This window comes from Gouania willdenowi, chromosome 16 (genome assembly GCF_900634775.1).
Source record: "Gouania willdenowi chromosome 16, fGouWil2.1, whole genome shotgun sequence".
In the NCBI taxonomy this organism is placed as follows: Eukaryota; Metazoa; Chordata; class Actinopteri; order Blenniiformes; family Gobiesocidae; genus Gouania; species Gouania willdenowi.
In genome coordinates this window covers 12,259,891-12,283,013 of record NC_041059.1, presented here as the reverse complement: position 1 = coordinate 12,283,013, position 23,123 = coordinate 12,259,891, and the positions used below count along the sequence as shown (strand labels likewise).

Sequence of the window (23,123 nt, the reverse complement as noted above, 5' to 3'; positions counted from 1 at the left end):
TATGTTAAAGGGACAAGAGTTCATCTTGGCGGGGGGGGGGGGGGGGGGGGTCATACCAACTTGTGTGTTAAAGAACAGCAACAAACACACGTCGCTGCGTGAACAAAACATTACCACTCGCATGAGGTGAAATCATGGCGTCAATATTTAATGTCAACAGAAATACAGTGTTCTGAGTTCATTGTAAGAAAGTATGATATAGTGCTTATAATATTCATTCAAAGGAGATCATTTAGCTGGAGAAAAGCACTCAGGTTGCAAAAAAAAAAAAAAACCCAAACATGTCTTTCACTCAATAAACAATGTATGAGTTCAGTGAAAGCTTTTAAAGCCAATGCTCCACTTGTGTGAGAGAAATACAGTAGAAGCAGAAGTCACCAACAGGCAGCGTTGGCCCAAATAATCACCTGCTTTGGTCCGTCGAGTAAAGAACAAAATAACATGAAAATGTGAACGATGCAATAAGCTGAAAAAAGTCTGCAAGGTGTTACAGTGTGGAAGAGATATCAATGATTAATCATAACCTATTTTATTCTCTTTACAGTTGTTTTCATCAGCTGGAGTTTGGATTCAGACTGCAGACGAGTCCACTTATTGGTATTACGTGATCAACATAACCAGCTTTACCATCAGCTACGTCTGAAACAGTTATTGTAATCACCATAAACACTAAAAGTGATTCTGATTCTTAAAAACCAAATCCTAAAGTAGATGCGAGTAAAAGCCCCATTTAAAAGAATTTACCCTGAATCCACCCAGAATCCAGGTACGTGCAAACGGAAGCAAAGGATGCACAAACACCAGCCTCTAAATGAGCTAAGGCACTTTTTCCCCTTCTTTTAAAAAGTCATTTCTAAATTTCTTTTAAATATTTTTTTACCTGCTACTTTCAGTTTTCAAACCAGGCTCCTAAGGAGTAGGAAGAAGCAAAGGCTTTTCATGTCCATCACCACATTGTGCTTTTATCATTCTAGAAAAAAAAAAAAAGACTAAACATACTTTTTTTGGTTGTTGTGAGCAGAACAATGACAACGGCAAAAATAATTTGACACATTTGGTTAGAAGCCTATCTCTGCTGTGTCAAGGAGGCGTTTTCACCTCTGCACCACAGCATTCAGATATACATGCAACACTTATATTTCTATTTAGTTGGTGTCGGGAGTAGCTGCTGCAACCTAATAACGCTGCATATAAACTGAACAAACAATGTTTTAATGGCGTAATTTCTGCTCTATTCTGTATAGATGTGTTAACTACATTTTTATGGGTGCATCAGTCCAAATTCAGTGCAAAAAAAAGGAAAAGAAAAAGAATATCAGATTATGTCGGCCTGCATGTACAATCAGTCCATTCCAGACTCCGCTCCAGCACTTCTAATAAATAAGTGAGTTTTCTCAAACCTACTGTTCTCCAGACTTTTCTAACGTTCCACACAACAAAACAAGTATAATAAAAGCATGTATGATTTATGCTGATACCTTATCGGATGAACCAGCACACAAGGTTGCAATATCCGTATGGCATCGAAAAAGTTGTATCAGAACATCCCTATTTTTTTCATGACTCGCTGGAATAAACTCAGTGACAGAATCTGAAGACTTGGGACACAAAAGGTAATTATAAGACAATCATTTTTTTCATAGATCCTTGGAATTTTAGATGATCTAAAAAAATTTTAAAAAATCTAAATTCTGTTGTTAATGTTAACCAAAAGTCTGATTCATGCTATTTTAAGGCTTTGAATGAAGCTAGGCACTTAACTATGTCTCCATTATTGTGACTTAAGTACTCACTAAATCATCATGGCCATGCATAGCTCTGAATATGTTACAGGGATACAGGGATTTGTTAGGTTGCAAAAACTGAGGTTGAAGTTCAGGAATGTAAGACGTGGTATACAACAGAACTATTGAATGTATAAGCAATGTGGGTCCATGACTTATTTAAAATACATTAGGATCAATAAATAGAGATATTTATGTCCCTTTTTACAATTTTAGTAAAATTTAGCAGGCACGTGCATGTCTGAGCTTCCTACATGAAGTCTGATCTCTATGTGTAGCCTCATACATCACCGTAGAGTCACTGTGCTCACAATCTCATAAAAACCATTGACGTTGCAGCCACCGATCACACACAGGTGTAAGGTATTAATTGGCAATCTGCCAAAATTGATTCCCTTGCCCACCTTCAAGTCTCCGACACCCCCAAATATCTTGTCTCCATCGCTGTCCTTGGCCAGAGTGAGGTGGTAGCGTGGGTTGTATGAGTCCCTGTGGAGGAGGCCCTGCCTCCTGTAGGCCTCCTGCAGGCCACTGTTCAGCTGCTGCAGGGGCAGCTGAGGCTGGGGGCTCAGGTACAGCACCCTTCCGCTGAAATGCTTCAGCTTCACAGGGAACGTCACAGCCACAGGTGGGTTGCGGTCCAAAGAGGCAAACTGTTGGAGAATCTTCGTGGCGACCTCCACCTCATCAGGACTACGCAGCACCAGGAGGCACATGGTGACGTGGAGGCTGGAGGCGCTCAGCCAATGAGGAGCAGCAGCGGGCAGGAGGGCGCTGACCTCCTTCTCCAGCTGCTGGAAGGAGGAGAGGATCGCAGGCGTGTTGGCTCTGAAGGTGATGAAGTGAGTGGGACGTTTTTTTGGAGGTCGACGACCGCTTTTGTCGTCTCTCTGTTCAAGGGGAGCCGTTTGTCTCGGTTTAATTTGTAAAGGTTTAAAGTCAGGCTGTGGAGAGAAAGTAAAACACAAAACATGTTATCTTTAACATGTTTCAAAAAAAGATCAAATACTCCCATCATATCCACTTATATAATACTCGACCTGCTTCAAACTCCAACTTAGTAACTAATCGTCCTAATACCAACAATTTACAAATGTCTGTCTTTATTTTAGAGATTTTCACTTATGGAACAAATTGCCTAGGAACCTGAAAGGTCTGTTAACTTTACACCTATTTAAAAATGCTTTAAAATCCTATTTTTACCTATTTTAATTTGTATATATCATGCATTTCAGTTGTTCCCAATCTTTTTTGTCCCGTGTACCCCCTTTGCATTTTTGTCCAATCATATCATTATACTCTCCATAATTTCATATGCTAATTCATTTGTGGAACAGTGGGCTCTCCTAAACCCCTAACTGTGTCTCGAAAAGCTTAATCTACAAATTCCCCAAAAAAAAGACTGAAATTTAAAGTGGAATTCTTTTTCTTTTTTTTTACACCAATGTATTAATAATGTGATTATTTTAATAGTAAGTTAATGCATTCTATGTAAAATGTAGCCAATCATTGCCTCCTATTGTCAGAAGTGTGATGAAATGTCGCCGACAGCATAAAATAATCCTGTTTTAATAAATTGCAAGAAAATATAGTATCTTATTGAGCAATAATACTGTTAGTTTGTGGTGAATTTGTCCAAAAAATATCCAAAAAATTAGTAGCATTTCCTGATTATTTTTAAACTAATTGTTAAAACTTTCCGAGTACCCCCTGCAATGTGCTCCTGTACCTCTAGGGGTACGTGTACCCCTGTTTGGGAACCACTGATTTAATGTACTGTATTTGTCTTGATGTACCTTTTTATGTAATGTTTCTGTATATTTTAAACGGTCTATTTTTTTTCTGTTCTTACATGTACTGGAATATTTTTTTTTTTAATGGACCCCAGGAAGATTAAGCTTATGGGGATCCAATTAACAAATAAATGAACCTGCGCTCATTTAAAGCAGACGTTCATAACTTTTTAAGTTATCGTGTACACAAACAGACTAACACACAAACAGACTAACATACAAACAGACTAACATACTTCTGAAAACAGTTTTTGCTTTCAAAAGTAACAAATAAATAAATAAACAAACACAGAGAGGGGGATAGCGAAGCTGAGGCTCATCTAGTAATTTTGGCTTTAAATCTGACTAGGCCTACGTCTTTCTGTCTTCACTCTGCACTAAGTCATCTGGGAAATATATTGGAAACATTTGCTGTGCCCACCTTAATGTCTTCATGGCCCTCCCAGCTTTCTTCCCATTTTTCTTCCGGTTTTTTCTCTTCACCTTCATCTATCGCCGCATTTTCACCTTCCTGCTGCGAGGGAGCGGGTATTGTTGAAGCCTGAGGTCTGTAGAATCAACACGGGATCAGGATCACTGAATGTAAATTATCAGGTACATTTTCATTGTAATTTGGGTGGAGAACAAAAAAGAAATGAATAATTTAGTGCTATAATTTGGTATTCTTATTAATGGTGAGGTATTTTTTTTATTTTTTAAACTGATCCAGTTTAAAATATATTGATCCAGATCGCCTCCAAAAAATTATGGAACGTTCCATGGCCCAAGGTCTATCATTGGTTAAAATTATGTCAAAATCCGTTAATTGGTTTTGACGTAATCCTGGTAACAGACAGACAAATAAATAAATGTGGTGAAAATAAGCAATAATAAGCATCCTTCAGTCAACTCTGAAGTCAGGTTGGTTTGTTTACATGCACAATAAGTAGAGTCTCAAACCAAATGTGAGTCATGTTTAGTTTTGTAAAGCAGTGGTAAACAGCTGACCTTTTTGTAGCTTCATTCCCTGAACATTTCTCTTGTGCTTCCTGATCTTCCTGAGAAATGCCTTCTTCACACTCTGTAGCTGGATGTGCCACCTCCAAACATGTCTCGCCCCCATGAATAGGCTCCTCTGAATCGCTGTCGTCCTGCGTACTTGCATTAGGTGACTGATCTTCAGCAGTTTCTTGGTCTTCTGTGTGTTTTTCTTTGGAACAAATGGTTTAATTCAGCCACTTTCCTATCTAAAGCATCAAAATGAACAATGAAAAGGTCCTACCCTTTACTTCCTCCTCCCCTCCAAAGGGGGGAGCCAGAGATTGACCAGTGGATCCGAAGACTCTGTCAGTCCTGGTGTGTCGGTCCCAGACACGGTGCCCTCTGTAGGTGAAGTACTGGATTCTGTGTCTGGGCAGAGCCAGCTCGTTGGAGTAGTCGCAGTCAAACGGACTGGTTTCCCAGTTAAAGTCACAAAAGGGGCGCTCCAGCACACCCAGGAAGCGATCCACGTAGCCCACCACAAACTCTGAGGCATCCACTGATGAATCCCACAAGATGCGAGAAATCACCTCATCAGCTGTGCGCATGCGAGGCTTTTTGTTCACCTCTGGGGAACAGACAGAGAGACAAATTAATTTACAAAGTGAGAAAAGACTCTAAATGAGACAGAATGTAGGACAGAGGAAGGCAACTTTTATCACAGCGGGGCCACAAAAATGTGTTTGTTTGATCGGAGGGCCACATGATCAACATTCATGTCAGCATTTAGAATAATGAGCGATCTGAGCATTAATATAGGAAAAAAAAAGATAGTTTTTTAATTTTGTGTTTGTCTCTCATTCTGCATATGTTTCTCATTGTCTTGCTAGTTGTGAGGCATTTTGTTCTGTTGGCCTTTAGTGTATTTTTCCTCTAAAATATATGTTTTTTGGAGTCATATAGTGTATATGAGCTGTCATTTTGCATTTTTTGGAGTAATTTTTGTGTATTTCTGTTGCCGTTTTGCTTGTTTGTTAGTAGTAGGGGTTTGCGGAGTAATTTTTTTGTGGTTTTCCTGTCTTTTGGTGAACTTCTGTTGTCATTTTCTGTAATTTTGTATATTTTTCTGAGTAATTTTGTGGATTACTGTTGTCATTTTGTTAATTTTAGTAGTAGTTTAGTGTGTTTTTGGAGTATTTTCTGTGTTATTCTCTGGCTTTTACTGTATTTTCCTGCAATATTGTAATTATTTGTGTTTTTTCATGCATTCTTTCTCTTGTGTATTTTTGTGTCATTTTGTACATTTGCTTTGGGGGCCGCATAAAATTAGACTGAGGGCAGAATGTGGCCCCCGGGCCACCAGTTGCCTACGTCTGATGTAGGAGAACCTTTTTTGTCACTGTATTTCTTCTTTGACGCTTTGTTTGCTCTGCCCTTCTTCTGTTTGTTCATCGTTTCCTCTTCATGTTTGTCATCAGTGTCAGGATCAGGAGACACAGCATCTGCATCATCTGGGGATGGATCGCTGTGGGAAAAAGATGTTTTCAGTTTTTCAATTGTTAAAGAAAATATTTGAAAGTTAATTTAACATTTCTTTTTGCAAGAGAAATTCTAATATATATATATATATATATATTATTTTATTTTTTGTGAAAGCGAAAAGGAACAAACCTGTGCGATAAACGGCATTTGTCCCCAAAGCGACACTTTTTCTTGCGGAAAAACTGACACACTTTGGCTGCACTGTTTTCACATTCCGGAACCTCTGTGAATAGATTTTTTTTTAAAAGTTGAAAAAATTTGTTTACCTTGAATTATGAAGCCAACATTAATTCATTTAAGCAAAAACACAATTCCTTTTTCAGTACATTTTCTGGATGCTTTTAATATAATATGGTCAAACTAGAGCTGCACAATTGTGACCAAAATGATAATCACGATTATTTTTGATCAATATTGTAATCACGATTATAATCACAATTATTTATCATGTTAGGAAAAAAAAATCTGTTTTTACACTACTTTTAAACAAACAATATGTGTACAGTTTACAGTGCAAAAAGAATTACACTTAAAAAAACAAAACAAAACAAGAATTTAAAATCATACATAATTACAGAGTGCAGAGCCCGTATTTTAAAAGTAAATATTGCAGACGATGAGATTTATTTCATCGTTTCAACCAAAATCGTGATCACAATTAAAATTTGATTAATTGTGCAGCCCTAGGTCAAACGGAAGCTTCTTTCTTCAAGGCTCATTAAATGAGTTATTTAAAAGGAAAGCGGATGACTTCCAAAAACTATGAGCAGTGCAACACGTGGCTGTGACTCGTGTCCAAGTATTTGTCAAGTAGTAAGGGGTGTAGTTGTCTGTAAACTCTAACACACATCACATGGTCTGACGCTATCTTAAGACTGGAGATCTGAATGACTCACAAACCAAAACAGAAAGGTTTTTATTTTCCTGTTAATCATCTGTAAATGAGAAGCTGATTTCCCACACTGAATATTGGGACAACTGTCTGGAATTACTTGACAGGAATCTACAAGTCTAGCAGTGACGTACGACACGAGCAGTTACGGTTAAGGGATTTGCTCAACATCCCATAGTGATGATCCAGGTTGGATTCGAACCAGTAAACCTCCGATTACGAGCTCGCTTCCTTAACCGTGACTTCAGCGGTACAGAAAGTCATCCTGACTCAGCATGTTTGCCAACCACCTGACAGGTTTAAGAGGAAATATTTAAAATGTGCCGAGGCTCACACCAGTGTTCTTTTCATTCCCTTCTTTCACATGTAAAGTCCAAAGCCACATATTAAAATATAATTAGCGGTCATCGTATTCTCACTAACACAGACAAAGGTTATGAACGACAGATTTTAATCACAAAAGCTTGAGATACTTAATACTATGTACATCCTCAGTACCGTAAATATTATGACTGTGTTCTATTTCAAGGGTTATCAATTTGGGATCACAGGAGTGGTTAATAATCCCAATTTCGTATACTGAAGTCTAAATTCGATTAGAAATCTATTTTTTTTTTTTTTTTTTTTCTATTAACGCTTATCAATTTAATTTTCTATTAGTGCTGGATTGCTGATGTTCAATCAAAACCAGTCAGCTGGTGAAATATTTGACTTCTCTTTTGAGTGATACCTCATAGAACCTTCAATATTGTATAGTGTGATTGAAATATCCAAATAAGTAGGACTCGTCTGGTTTGTTCCACAGTCTGAAAAATGTAACTAATCTATTTTTGGATTTTAAGAATCGATTCATGATCGTCAAGAATAAAAACGTGATTAATCGATTATTTTCCCCCACCACCCCTCGCTGCGTATGAATAGACTGGCAGGAAAAGAATATTGTCACAGCAGGAAAACACGGACCAAACTCTAGGACCCGACAGGCCACTTTTGGCCCGTTCACCCTATGTTTGACACCCCTGATAAAATAAAAGTATCTTTAAACAAAGTAACTAAACTTCTCAGTGTTTGCTGATCAGGCTGGTGGTTGGTGTAGGTTACCTCCTGTGGCTCTGAGGCTGTCAGGACCAGTATCTGCTGCTTGGACCTGGGTCTCAGAACTCGGGGTCTGTATTTGGTCCCTGGTTGTGGGGTGAGGTACCTCCAGTTCCGGGTCTTCAGGAGCAGGGTGTGTGGGCTCCCCTGAGGCCATGTTCAGGTCAGGTTACGGTTTGGTTTCTGTGTGAGAGGAAAACAATCAGTCAAACTCACTAACACGACACACCTGAGGACGGAAGGTCCAAACCTCTAATGCGGAAGTAAACGTTCCGTGATATACAACAGTTGACAATGTAAACATTTTAAACAAAACGCAACCATAGTCTACGCTACACGAACACATATAGGTTTGACATACTGTTAAAAGAAGAACGGAGCCTCTTTAACAACCTTTAAACTCCTGTAGGAAGCTTCAATGAGAATGCTAGGTTTGTAGTCTACACGGTAAAACCAGTGCCGTTCCCGTTATAAAATTAACAGTTTACAAAAAAAAAACATATTTTTGTTATTTTACTAATATAATCAGCATGTGTTTATTGTTTAATACATTTTGAGTCGTAAATTAATAAAAGAAAATCAAGGCAACTGGAAGCGTTGGCGTTTACGATTCAACTGGTGACCGTTTTAACTGGTGACTAACTTCCTCTTCTTTTTTAAATTCATTTTACCATCTTCCATGTTTGCTTTCAGGTTTATCTGTAGTTTTTTTTTTTTGTTTTTTTTAAAATTGTAAATTCATCAAATAAATCACAAGAGCTGTTAAGTTAAGTCCACTCATTGACATTTACATCGTAGACTTTGCATTTTAACACTCCTACTTACTACCAGGAACTTTGAATTTAACGCACAATTTGGTTGGCTCTCCCCTATGAACCTTGTTAAAACATGTAGCATAATTTAATCCCAGAAATTCCAAGTTTTATGCCCATAAAAAAACAGGCTATGTAACTCAGAAGACGTTCCTCAGTTAAAATGGTTACCACCTGATCCAGTACACCAGAGCGCATGACTGCGTCATGTCATGTGACGTGACGTGTTGTGTTGTTGTTGCTGCCTGTTAGCTCAGCTGTAGCTAACAGGAAAGTGATGAAAATGTGCAATTATTCAACAAATGTGATCCAGGTTTAACTGAAGTTGGGGTTGGTTTAGTTCAAGGTTGTGGTAGTTATCAAGTATTACGGCTTTTTATTTATTATTTTAGCTCTGCGACCAATAAACGGATCTCCCGTAAAGCTGCATTGAGCTTCAGCCATTCGGTCAACTTTTCTAAAGGTAGGACTGCAGCGTATTAATGTCTTTAATTATATTATTATGACACTGATTTTATGTTAGGACAGTGACTGAGACCGTAATTACATGATATTGTCGCACTCAGATGAATGCTTTGGTGGCTCTCTGTCACTTCTGTGAGCTCCATGGCCCACGAACACTGTTCTGTACCGAGGCTCTGCACCCTCCATCCCCCACACCCTCCTCCCTGGTTGGAGCAGTGGGTCCTGGGGACAGAGATGCTGACCGAGAAGGTGAAGGGCTGACGATGAGGGCCAACAGCTCAGCTACACAGAGAGGAGACATGTGTGAGGTGAGTGAAGGGCTTCAAACTAGTGCTGGGCTTGGCGATGTATCGAGATTCAAGATATACCAAGTTTTCTGAACAGCACAGTTAGATGATAACTGAGTGTGTCCTAACCCAGAGCTTCCCCTAAACAAGCCACACTACAGAACTCACTCACACGTGCTGTCCCTTAAAGGTGAAAAAGCCAAAAGGTAGTGCACATTGTGCAGCTGTTAATAAATGTGCCTGTGTGGCGTTGCGCATCAGAAAATTTCACACAGCATTGTCTTTCTGGTACAATCTTATTTGAATTAAAATACATGCACACACACAGACAGACACACACACACACACACACAAACATGGTGTAAATTTGTAAATATTCATTCCTCACCTATTGTCTTCGTGTACTGTGTATGTACTGTATTATGTCAGTGTATCAAATGTATTTATTGTTTTCGTCGTGTCTTGTATGTTGCAATATAAAATAAAATGTAAAAAAAACAAGAAAATAAAAATTAGAGAGATTTATATTGCATATCGCCATCCTGAGTAAAAATATTGAGATATGAGTTTAGCCCATATTGTCCAGCTCTGCTTTTAAACCTTTCAGTACTTTCACATTTTCAACTACCCCCAAACTTCTTGGAAGGGATGCATTTATCTTTTCTGCATGATGCTTGAGAACATTTCTAACTGTAACCTTTAATCAATCCTAGCTGTGTTACACCTAGTCACAACAATAAATCAAAGTAGAGTAATGAAGGACCTCTCAGCTCTTTAGATGGGTTTTGCTCTTTCAAGACATGGAGGCCAGTCTCCTAAACCAATCCAGAGCCAGGGGGAATGTGATTGGTACCGGTTTTCTCGCTCATCATTCTGTTAACTTTTCTGCAATCTATACACCCTATATAAACACCAGAAAATATTACCTCTTTGATGGCGGTAACGGCACATGAACCTGCATGCACATTATTACGGTATTTAAAATCAGTTGGTTACTTTCTCAGGAATAAATCTCAAAAGACACAAAGTGTAGCACAATGGCTTAGCAAACTTACAAATAATGTATATTTAAATGTATTCATATATTGTGAAAATTTTACAAACACATCCAACAATTGTTTCAATTGTTACACACACACACACTTTGTCAAGACTCCCATTCTTGTTTGTTATTGTTGACACAACTTTACGTTTATTTTTCTGCATACTATATAGGATTGCTAGATCAATGTGTGCTGTTGTTTAAAGAAAGTGTCTATTCGTACGGTTGCCGTACGGACAACCCCCGGTGCTATTGGTACGTTTACCACGTACGTAGCGTATACCTATATCGTAACAATTTTTAGGATTAGGTTTACGTTAGGTTTAGTTTTAGTCAGGTGACTTAAACTGGCCAATGACTGACATATCACGTGACCTAAATTGGCCAATGAGGGGCGCTGCTTATAGAATGCCGGTATATTGATACGGCAACCGTACGGATAGCCACTGCCCGCTGCCTTGTTTAAAACCACTGCCTAGATTTATCAAAAACATTTAACCTAAGTGATCAAGAGTTTGAACCATTTTTAGCGGTGCTCCCTCTGCTTCTGTGCTTTCCCAGGGATGTCGGTCTCTGCCTGCTTCCCATCCTGGTTTTGTCAGCATTGACGACGAAACAGGCATTCGCTTCCTGAGCCACCAGCACCCGCGGCAGTCCCAGCTCTTCAGCGTAGTCCGCCAGGCGTGTGTCCGCAGTCTCAGCTGTGAGGTAACTGATGACATGGGTCTAAATATACGTGTGTGTTTCACACAAATCAGGCACCAAAATAAACATGTCATAGCTGAGCGAGTGTGCGCCCATCATCTCTTTCTTTGTTTGGACATTCAGGTTTGTCCTGGACGTGAAGGGCCCATTTTCTTTGGGGACGAGCAGCATGGGTTTGTGTTCTCACACACCTTCTTCATCAAAGACAGTTTGGCGAGGGGCTTCCAGCGCTGGTACAGCATTGTGATGGTAGCCATGGACAGGATCTACCTCATCAACTCCTGGCCTTTTCTGTTACGCCACCTTCGACTCACGATACAAAGCCTGCAAAGCACAGCCCTGAAGGTGGAGCTTTAGCATGGATCATTAGATCAATCCACACCAATGTAGATTTTAGACTTCTATATTTTCTTCTTCTCTTCCTTTTCTCAATCAGGTGTTTGACAGTGAGCAAGGAGTGTGCCCACAGCGAGCAGTGAGGATGAACAGTGTGTTTTCACCCGCTGTCTTTCCACACCATAGGAGTGGGAATGCAGCTCGATCACTGACTTCTCTCACCCAGCATCCCAATCTGTGGGCCAGCCTACACTCCTCCTTCAGCTGGTCAGTCCACAGACTAGGCCAGTGGTTTCCAACCTTTTTTTTTTAGATCAGGACCCCATTTTGATATCAAGAATTCGTGAGAAGTTTTGCCGACTCAGATATTTTTTAACTGCATATTATTAATTATTAATAATAATAACTAGATTCATATTTCACAAAGTGAAAGTATAGAATTGTTTAATATTGTTTAAAAAATGTATATCTAGACATTTCGGGCTACCCTTTTAAACTCCAGGTAACCCAACTTGGGGTCCCAACCCCAAGGTTGAAAAACACTGGGCAAGGCTAACATGAAACAAAACCTGCTTCCTTTGCACTACTAATTGATTTTTTTCTGCTTGTTTATCAGTAAAAACATGTTTTCTTTATTTAGATTGTTTTTATAGAATAACCACAAACATTGCTTTTCCATACGTACACAAGAAATACCGTGACTTAAATTTGTTTTCCAACTCTACCCAAAACAGGCTGCATATTTCTTTACTGCCTGCAAGACTTGGTTTTTTTAATTTTGACGTGTGGTTTTTCCTCATTTTAAGGCTCCTTAAGGCCTGTGGAGGTCGTCTGACTGAGAAGCTTCTTGAAGGGGCCCCCACAGAGGACACGCTGGTGCTGATCGAGAGACAAACAGGTTGATAAAATGCTCTTGTTAAACTGAATAAAAAACCTTAGTCTATGGGAAATATTTGTCTTCTTGTTGATTAGTGGTATCAGTATTTGGTCGGAATGTGTTCCAAGGGTATTATTAACAGTCTAATACTTCCTGTGAAACTATGACTCACAGGGGTCAGTCAGGGAACCCTGGCTGGAAAGACCCACAAATCATCGTATTATTGTGCCTTTTCAGGAAAAGGTTTACCAGTTTAGTCAGCTTTACAGTCTGTTGGCTTCTGGATCGGACAGAGGAAATGCTGCCCCTCGGGAGATTTCACTGGTTTCTAAGGTTTTTCACTAGAAGTGTAATTTTTTTTTTTCCAGGTACTTCAGTTTTTTCACAGTTTAAAAACATTTACTTTCTGTTGAACTTACAGTTGAATTTAGGGGTATGCCTGTCAGCCTGTCGCCTTTAGGCAAGAGTCTTAATGACGTCCTGGAGTTGGTGCATCAGCAGTGGTGGTTAATCTTTGCCCATTAACTTTAGATCTTCACATGCACACCTGTCATCCTGTCCATTTCTCATAAACTGGGTGTATTGTTTGAACTGTGCTGGAAATTCCCCCCACCCTACCTCAGCAGGAACAGCCATGATGCCGGCCTTTCTCCCTGGAATTCCCAGGACAGAGTTCGGTATTGTAAGAGCATCTATCTCACTGGCTTCATTCCAAGCTTCTTCCAAAGGCCCCACCAGTTTCACTAGAAATGCCTCCCTTTCTTTCTCTAACCAGAGGACTTAGTCTGACAACATTGATGTTTAACTCAACCTCCCACCCCCACACAGATCGGCTCTCATTTCCTATCTGTTAATTATATGTGCCGATGTTGTGTCCATACAAATGTATTTGCTTGTAGTGTGCGTTAAGATCATACACTGTTTAAAATTTAAGATTGTAAAAAAGACTTGACTTTTGTTTCAGTTTCGTTTCATTTTCTGTCTCATTTCATTTTCTGTTTAATTCCCTCATATTTTGATGGCTTTAAAAAAACCTTTAAGTCTATTCTTCCCCACCTTTTCTATTTCCTGCCTTGAGTCTCTCCTCCCTGCTCCCCTTCCCCTCCCCTTCCCCCTCCACTTAGGTGTAACACTGCTCTCCCTTTTTATATCCTCCCTATAATAAAAGATTTCTTACCCTTCCTTAGGGAGGGCTGGTGATGGTCACAATTAAGCAATAAAATAAATCAATGTATTTTATTGCAATAACAAAATATGCATTGCTGTCTCATAATGATTGCACTTCCTGTGGTGTTGACCTTTGACAGCATGTGCAGACAAGTAGAAAAAAAAAAAAAAAAACCTTTAAATGTGGCCATAAATTAGAGGTCCACCGATATATGGACTTTTTTCAAGATCAGCCATTTTTAATTTTTTTAGTTTTTTTATTAATATTATTTTATTTAGTTTACAGTTTGATTTTTAATTAGCAGCTTTAGATATTGGCCATCGGCTGAAATAAAAAAAATAAAAATTGGTATTTGTATTGGCCTTTGAAAAAGGTGAATATACTTTTTTTTTCTTACGCTGATACCATCTTACTTGTCTCAACATGGAAAGTGATGCAGGGCTGATCTTTTTTTTTTTTTTAATATAATTTCTTATTTGGTTTCAAAAACATTACCAGTTCTTCTTTTTCTGTCTCTGTGTGTTCTCTAAAGAGCAAGAAGAAGAAGAAATGAGCTGCTGGGAGGGAGCAGAAGGAGGATGCGGGCCAACGCCACAGCGACACCAATCAGAAAGCAAGCTGAGCCACGACTTTCTGTACAATAATGCTAACCTAGTTGAGCTGCCCGGTCCAAAATTCAGATCTCTGAGGCATTTGAGACAGGTAAACACAGGACTGCTGTAATAAGGCTGTAAATGGAAAACTAAGCTGTGTTCCAAATGGCACACTAACATACTACTCATTCTAAGTCTGACGTCAACATGAGTATGTAGCGTGTTCACATTAGATGGCATGGAATGATTGAGTACGTGAGAAATACCCGGATGTATACTATATCTGGACATTTTTTAAGTATGTGCGGTGGGCACACTAGTCATACTCAACCTCCCCATGATGCATTGCGAGTGGAACGTAAAATCATCCCAGACCGTTTTTTAGCTAAAAATCGATCCCCTTTTCAGAACAAAAGCATCTCTTTTTGTCTTCCATTAGTTTTTAACGCTTTAGTAAACAGGGCTTTTGTTTTGAAGTAAACAGGAAGTTTTGTCAGTACCACAATGACGGGTCCCTAAAAATCTCCGAAATGTGGGCATAAAATGTGTTTTTTCGTGAGTTTTATGGATCAAATGAGCACATGTTGATATTCTACTTGGTCACATTCTCGCTTAAAATGCTTTCAGAACTTTCAAAGGTGGAGAATCAGCTGAGATATTTAGCCTCGGTGTGCTTTAGGTTTTTGTCGTTGTATATTGACAATATATACTCATTGAGTTTGTAGTGAATAATATAGTATGTAGCATGCCATATTGAACACAGCACTAGTCCGGTGGGGTTTTTTTGTTGGTTTTTTTAACTTCGAAATTAACTGTGAATAACAACATTTTTACTATGTAAATTCATTAAAAATGATTAAAACTAGGGATTAGCTCTATCATGACATATGAACTGGTGGGATTTATTCAGCTACAGGGTCGTACTTTGGCCTTGATGTTGGAAATTTGAGTTGCTCAAACTACTCAAATCTATTTTGGTTGAGTTTGAAGGCTGACCATCACCACTTAGGTTGAGTCATTAGTGCTGCATGGAGCAGTCTCTGTTCCTATAGGCTCATTGGTTACTATTACACTGTTTATCACTGTGATCTGAGGTTCATCACTGAGTTTGTATGAAGCATGGTTTAACAAGCATATTCATTTGCAAGAAGATTGAAAAACTGGCTTATTCTAATCTGAAAGCCTATTTTTGGCCTGTTTTCACATCTCTGTGCTCATAAATCGGCAGAGTTCAGTCATAATCAGTTATCACAAGGTTTTTTATTTATTAGCTGTTGCTAGGGTCAGATGTGAGCAGAGTATTTTAAGACATTCAAATATGATGCACCTTTTGTTCAAAAATACCAGATAGATTAAACAACTCAGGCAAGATTTACTGGATTTAAATATTTTGAATGATAATCAAAGTATTTTAGTCATGGTTGATTGTGTCTGACGTACGTTTGATGTTTGTTGTAATACCCAATTGGGTTTCAGGCTACTGTATATATCTGCAAATTGTGTAAACTGTGCTGCTGGTGTGTTTATGTCACGTGTATATAAGGCAGGTGACCACCAGCCTGCAGCTGATTGGTTCCCAATGTGTGCGATGTTAAAAGCGACTCAGCATGTCTTGTTCCACAGGTTCTCGGGGTGACAGAGTTCCGACAGCTCGCATGGCACGTGCTCATGGGAAACCAGGTGATATGGAGAGGAGCTGACATTGGACTCATCCAGTCAGCTTTTACAGTGCTGAAGGTACTCTGCTCCATCGCTCTGCTGTGTACTTTTAGTGTGACTGTGCATAATCAGCTACATCGAGTTTATTTATTTTGAGCAATTTAATACAAACAGAAAATGCTTTAGTAGTATGAGTACATATATTTTTCCACTTGTAGCCTACATGGCTACTATACATGATATGTATTAAACCCATCTTCAGGACATTTTCAACATTAAATACATCAATTATTATATACATACACAAGGCTGTGATTTTAGTTTACTCCACAGCTATTACACTTGTATTATTTGTTTCTATAAGAACCCAGATGACCAGTTCCAGTCATAATGTATCTTTTTTTTTTTTTTTTTTTTGGACTAATTAGTTTTGTACCTTGTTTTGGATCAAAAATAGTTATATCAATTTGTTGAATATCTGTACAGATGTTTTAAATGTTTCTAGCATGTGATGACTGCACTCAGTGCTGATCAAGCCTGTGCTGACCTGTTATAAAGTTCACAAGTCCAGTTATTTGCTGCGTCAAATCTACTGAGTTGTATCGAGAAGAATGCGTTTAAAAGTCAACAAGTGGAAAATTGGCAGCATATGATTAATTACCTCATCTCGTGACTGCATCACTTGACAATTATTCACTTCCGCCCTCATTTGCACGGAAAGCTGTGAAAACATCGAGGTCACCTGCTCATACTGTATATGACTTTTAATCACCACCAACACTCTGTGGTTATTTCATCAGCCTGAAAGTGTCGACTGGTTCTTTCCTGTGCATTTTTATAATGTTGTTTATGCCTGACGACCACAAACTGTTGAATATGTTTTTGTTAAAGCTGTAGTTGCATAACTTTGAATTATTATTTTTTGCCTGTACTTGCTCCGCTGACATTCCCATGCAACATGATCATACGGGTTTTTATCCAGTGGGGGATCAGAAACTTCATCTTTATCTCTGCCTCATTTCCCATCAGTCATTGCTCCCAGTGGGATGTGTGCGCGCTGTGCCGTACAGCACTCAGTATGAGGAGGCCTACAAGTGCAACTTCCTGGGCCTCAGTCCAGAGGTTCCCATTCCATCCCACGTCAGTTCTTCAGGTACTAAACCCGTAACGGTGTGCCTGTGATGGATGTGAAGTGTCATCGGTCGAGTAATAATAAATTCATCTTTTCTTTGTCCTGCAGAGTTTTCGGTGCTGGTGGATGTCGTTAGAGACAGAAACTGTCAGCTCGCAGCTGTAGGCGACGAAAGCATCGGCTTTGTTTATCATTTCAATATCAGCAGTGCCAACTCACAGCCAACAGACAAGGGTGTGCGCATGTCCTTATCACGTTATTGGCTTTTTTAACGATGTTTTCCTCTTACTACATCTGCAATTACATCAAAGCAGCCATGCAAGATTCTGCTGAATACTAATTAGAACTAATTATAAATGCATTTGATTTATAGGTTGTTTTTTAGGTTGGCTATTTTGCAACATTTTTTTCTATGGAAACGCACAATGATTGTAGTTTTCTTAATGCTAGGTTAATGCTAATGCTAGTTAATGTTAATGCTAAGCTAATGCTAGCTGACGTGAATGCTAATACTAGGTTAATTTTAATGCTAGGCTAATGTTATTGCTACTACTGTAGGTTAGTGCTAATGATATTGCCAGGCTAATGCTAAACCTACGTTAGTGCAAGATTTTGCTGAACACCGTTTAGAGGTTTACTTAATAATAAATGTACATATTTTTTCACTTTCAGTGTTATACTAAAAGTAAAGGATAATTTTATTAATAGTTCTTTGTTTTACAAACCTATCTAGAGTATTAATAAAAATTAAAAAAATTAAAAATCAACACATTTCTGTGCATTTTTTAATATTCATTAGTAGTAGTATTTTATTACTCAGCTGTTGATTGTTTTTTGTCTGCAGTGAATTTGATAGAGTCCACTTTACTGTAAACTTTGTTAATTTTTATGTAATAAAACAGTAAACAGGACGTATTTAACCGTCACACGTTTGACTGTTAATTTGTCCCTTTTTTTTCCAGGTCCAAACTTACTAAACAAGCTTGAGGTTGCACTGTCTAATGAGAATCTGTCTGTGGACGTGGTGTCTCACTGCCTGCTGTGTTTGAAAGAGGAATGGATGAAGTAAGTTTAATTATCTTAGATTAACCGTGAAACGCCTCTTTTAACTAACCCCCGTAACTCTACCTGTTTCAGTAAAGTCAAAGTGCTGTTCAAGTTCTCCAGAGTTGACGGACGAGGCCGAGAGGACACCCAGAAGGTTCTGGCTCTTCTTGGTGCCACAGGACCCGGCGAGGAGGACAACCTCAGGCTGCTCAAGTACTGGATGACTGGACTGAGCAAAACCTACAAGAGTCATCTAATGACAGCAGTGAGGGGAGGGGAGAGGAGCCTGAGCCAGTGACACAGAGGGGGAGCCGAAGGAATAAAGACGCAAAAGCAGCTCAAAAGAAAGGACAAATCCTAACGAGGGGAAAGACTTAGGCTTTTTCTTTTTCTCCCTGAGCTGAATGAAGGACTTTGAATAGATGAGCAGTGATTTCCTCATCTCTAATTGTCACTTTAAAAAAGTTAAACCCTGCACAGACCACCAGGTTTAGTCAGGTTAGATAATGGTTGACATGCTTTTGTTAAATGAAGATCCTGGAATGACTACTTTTTACTGCTTTGTAAACTTTAACTTATTACTCTTTGTTTTATTGGTAATGTTTTAAAATAAAATAATGTGAATTCTCTCACTAACCTCCAGTCTTCAAATTTTACTCTTGGCTCCATCTTGTGGTGAACAGGAAGTATATAAAAAAGTGTGCAATCTGCATTTCTTCACCCAGCTCCTACTTACATGTTTGACTGGATGTCAGCCAGCTACTGTTGGGAGATGTAAGACAACACCTTCTGGTGCCCTAAAAAGTACAAAATGGTTGCATAACGGGGCCTTGCTCCAGTACGGCTGACCACATCGGCAAGGATTCAACCTTAAAAAGCCAAAGCAATCCACTGTGCTTTGAATGGGAATGGTTATCTGAGCCTGTTACAGTGTTGAGGCCTGCAGTCTGAGCTCAGTAAAACCCACCAGCATACGGCTTTGTTTAAAGCCAGGTCCACTTTTTTTTATTACTTAACACAAAAGTATACAATGATTGTGAGGTTAAAAATAATCTAAACAACTTCCAAATTAAGAAGGAACAATGAGTTAGTAAATATTGGACTCAAGCTCTGCTTTAGTGAGGAATGTTCTTGGTGTTGAGTAATCTTTTTCATGGCTCTACAACTCAAATCTGGTTCCTATTTGGAAAGTTACTCTAAAAGATGCATAACATCAATTATAGCAGCTCCACAGATTATGGTTTCACATATACTACTCTTCTAATCATGCAAGAGATGTATGAAACAGGAAGGCATGCATATAGGCTGTCAATAAGAAGTACAGTGGAGGTGAAAGGTTTGGAGTTGATGAGGCCTTGGGGAGCATTAGGACCTCTGCTCTCGAGTTTCTTCTTCCCCTGCCGAGGTGGCACTTTGGTTTACAATAATCGTATGAACACGCACAGAGAAAGTCCAACACTACAGCATTGTGCTTCTCTTTTTTGATTAATAATTAACAAGTATTCTGTTGACATCTCAGTGAAATACAAAACAGCAGGAAGCTTCACACAGCCCAAAGGCAGGGAGCAACACATTTGATAAGACGTCACAGTCGCTCTATTCACATCTGTGAAGAAGGCTTTTTTTCTTTTTTTTATACAGTATTGATTGAAGAGGAGCTGTCGGGAAGTAGTGTCAGTGTTCTTTAAAAAAAATAGAATAAAATCATGTGATGGTTCAACAGGATGACACTGAGGTCTGGAGTGTGTGTGTGTAAGGGGGGGGGGGGGGGGGGTAACGATCAGGGGATCCACAGGCACAGAGGTGTGGGGGAGTGTCCAAATGAAAAACATACGCTCCAACTGCATGACTAAGCCTCCTCGGTCCCAGATTGTAGGAGGGAGGATAGGGGGGTAAAGGGGGTGGGAGGCAGGGAATGTGGGGAGCAGGGGGGAGGGTGCTGGGTCAGTCAATAGTGAGGTAAAACGTGTGGCTGTGGGAGGGGCTGAGACTTAAAGGGAGAAGACAGAAGCAATCCAGCAAAGCACTTTCACTTTGAGCCGAGCCACTGACTGAGTGAGGAGGCACAAATTTGACCAGAGGCAGAGATAAAAGCAGGGACGAGGCCAGAGGCTGCGTCGCTTCATCCATTACCCACCTCAAAGGCACAGAGGAGGGGTTCAGACTAGGCTGTGCTGGAAATTTCTAGGTCAGCAGAGGGTGGAAGAAAGGGGACAAGATAGAGTAAAGAAAGGAAGAGGGGAAAGAAAAAACAAGAGCTCTGAAAGGCAAACGCTGCAGCCACTCAAGGCTTTAAATGGGAAAATCCAAAGTAGAGAGTGAGATGGCTTGAGATGATAAATGAGGTGTTTTTGGGAAAGTACCCAAAGAACTCAAAATAGAAGGAATGTATGCGGGATGTCAACAAGAAGACTGAACATCTTGCGCTGAAGCAGAGGAGACAAGCAGCACACTGTCAAAGACCTGAAGAAGGCTCAGAAGAGGAAAGTTTTCACAGGCTGACACAGAAACCCGTCTGCAGAGTGATTGCCGTCAACAAGAGAAATGGAGAAGTGTCCATTCTTAGAAAGATAAAAGGATGTCACTGCCAGGTGAGAGAGCACAAGTTCATCTTCAATTTCCTCTAACCCTAAATGAGCTGCAAAGCTAGAGCGTACACTCATTCAAAGATGACTCACTTGTTTTCTTAGTAGAATTTCTCTTGCATATTTGTCTAGTTTGTTTTCTGCAGGGGTAGCTTAATGACACGGTAGATGATGTCATGTTATTTAGTAGGTTTGCAGCAAACAACAGAAAGTTTCCAAGAATTATCTAAAGTACGTCCTGTTGCTCTCTCTTCTCTCTCACATACAGTTTTGCTGTTGCTATCGGTTTTGACTGTCCAATGTGGTGGATGCGACTTTGACAGGGAAGGGGTGAAAAACATAAAATCGACCATTGACTCTAACCCCAATGGATTTGTAAGTGACATTCTTCAGACTGATTCTGATTTTGTGCTAGAGAGGGAATTGTCTATATTTCTTCATATGTTTATCTTTCATGATGCAATGACTGGCAATATACCTGATAGCATATTAACTTGTAAATCAGCTTTCTTACATCCTAACATCAGTTGTCAGACTAAAGAGGAGCTACGTTGAAGTTTGCTGTAACTGTTTGAAACGTGTGGTGTATTCTGAAATTTCTCTCTCTCTCTCTTAGCGAACAGTTTTTCCGAAAGATTACTATGTAGTGCACCGATACAAGCAAAGCATGCTTTGTGACACCGATCCGGTGAGTAGCTTCAAAAAGATGAAGGGAGGTTTAATATTGAAATGCAAATTAATGGAATTTTCTATCACCCAAATCAACCTTGAGGTAAAGAGTTTATCAATGATAACATACTTGACTTCTCTTATTGAGTTCTGTGGGATAAGTACAAGTACATTAGTTTCTTATCTTCATTTCATTAGTATTTTCATGAGTGACTTGTTCTGAGGATCTTTCCCATGTAGTGCATGTTAGGATCTGGTCTTCATGGCTCTTCTGCCCTCCCCTGCAGTGCTGTGTATTCCCTGCTGCAGTGGTACTCCTGGATTCCTGGCATATGCTTCTTCAAAACCTCTGGGCTGAACACTTAAATCACTCCCTGATCCTAGATATAAAGTTCACACTGGATAAAATTATTAAAAAGAACGAAAACACTGAGGTAAGGTTTTATTCTTCTATTTGTACTCTTTTTTGCCTCTGTTTTTCCTTTCCATATTAGGCTTTGGTTGAGTTTAGCACAAACGCAGAAGAATCTGTCTCTCATTATATGACATGTGATTGTATTATTTTGAGAACAGTTGTTCTAAACTGGATCGAATAAGCTTTTCATGTTGACCTCATAGGTCTGTCTTACTTTATTTTACATATATTCATCCGTTCCTTTTGTCACTTGTCCCAGTGGTTCCAAGAGGAGACGGACCTGTCCCAGTTCTCCAATTTGTCTTCATCCCCGGAAGAACTTTTAAAGTTAACATCTGAACTTCTCGGACGTTGGCTTGAGGTCGCCTGCTCAGAGAATATAGAAACTTGCACTCTGCCTACCTTGCCACCCTCCGTTGAGAGGAAGGACTACGGCCCATCAAGGGCCAGACTCTTAACAACCCGAGCTATCAACAGCGTGGATGGACAGCCTGAAGAGTTGATAGACCTCCCACTGGCATCCTACAGCGGGGGAACGCTGTCCCTGTCATATTCTGCTTTCTTCTGGAGCCCTTTACTATTCAGACTCTACTGGTGGTTGCTGCCATGACTTAAAAAGAGGATTTTCTTTTCTTTTCAAGGATGCACACAAAATGCAAGACATTTCTCCTGGCACTGAATGACTGTTTCCTTGTATTTGTGTTTTTACTGCAGTAAGCTTAGTGAACATGAAGTTAAATGCACAGGTTGCACTCCATGTCCAAAGTTAGTTGAATATGCTAAACACGCTGTCCAACAGTGCTCAGTAGCCACTGATATCATAGCTATAACCGCTCCAGCTATAGCTACTCGTCTACTAACAACAGATACATGCACATTAGCCATGGCCCGTGTGGATTTTTATCACTGTTTACAAAGAATGTCGTGGAAATGGAAACGATTAGTGTCAGCGGGTGTTTACTTTTGTACATAAATGTAAATTAAAGACATTTAGACAATTACATTTAAAAGTTTTGCTTTGTTTCATGTGGAATATGGCTCCTTGTTGTCGGAGAACAAAGTTTGGATCAAGTAATCAAGAATGAGTTTGGGACGTTCATCTTTATAGAAACTTTGGTCAATCCTCTTTTTGGGCTCTGAGTTATCTATGAAGAGCGCATGTTCTCCCTAAACCTGCTCAGACTGCTTTTGTGCTTCTTCCTGGTTTAAGAAAATGCATGTTATAGTTCCAGGGAGATTAATTTTGTCTTCTTTTTGAATAGTAT

At 39.4% G+C, this 23,123-nt stretch overlaps 3 protein-coding genes across 4 annotated transcripts; 2 read left to right on the top strand and 1 right to left on the bottom strand.

Annotated features, from left to right (window-relative positions):
• Positions 1-144: 144 nt before the first annotated feature.
• On the bottom strand, positions 145-8,595 carry leng9 (leukocyte receptor cluster (LRC) member 9). 2 transcript variants are annotated; one of them, XM_028469777.1, is made up of 8 exons: positions 8,460-8,595; positions 8,073-8,249; positions 6,209-6,302; positions 5,926-6,062; positions 4,839-5,165; positions 4,565-4,766; positions 3,999-4,125; positions 145-2,728 (listed from the first exon to the last, which is right to left on the bottom strand). In XM_028469777.1, exons 2-8 carry the CDS (start codon positions 8,221-8,223, stop codon positions 2,072-2,074), a joined length of 1,695 nt encoding a protein of 564 aa, XP_028325578.1. In that variant the 5' UTR covers positions 8,224-8,249; positions 8,460-8,595; the 3' UTR covers positions 145-2,071. The 2 variants fall into 2 exon arrangements, with proteins under 2 accessions (XP_028325578.1, XP_028325577.1); XM_028469776.1 differs by having other exon boundaries at positions 8,428-8,594.
• Positions 8,596-8,776: 181 nt separating this feature from the next.
• On the top strand, positions 8,777-18,794 carry flcn (folliculin). The gene is made up of 12 exons (XM_028469780.1): positions 8,777-9,341; positions 9,445-9,651; positions 11,234-11,380; positions 11,501-11,722; positions 11,814-11,980; positions 12,520-12,611; positions 14,291-14,460; positions 15,975-16,088; positions 17,040-17,163; positions 17,251-17,376; positions 18,105-18,207; positions 18,280-18,794. The coding sequence occupies exons 2-12, from the start codon at positions 9,445-9,447 to the stop codon at positions 18,485-18,487; spliced, it is 1,680 nt and encodes a 559-aa protein (XP_028325581.1). The 5' UTR covers positions 8,777-9,341; the 3' UTR covers positions 18,488-18,794.
• A 1,365-nt stretch (positions 18,795-20,159) lies between these two features.
• LOC114477491 (uncharacterized) lies at positions 20,160-22,861 on the top strand. The gene is made up of 5 exons (XM_028469823.1): positions 20,160-20,780; positions 21,043-21,149; positions 21,391-21,462; positions 21,731-21,877; positions 22,118-22,861. Exons 1-5 carry the CDS (start codon positions 20,768-20,770, stop codon positions 22,466-22,468), a joined length of 690 nt encoding a protein of 229 aa, XP_028325624.1. The 5' UTR covers positions 20,160-20,767; the 3' UTR covers positions 22,469-22,861.
• The last annotated feature ends 262 nt before the right edge of the window (positions 22,862-23,123 follow it).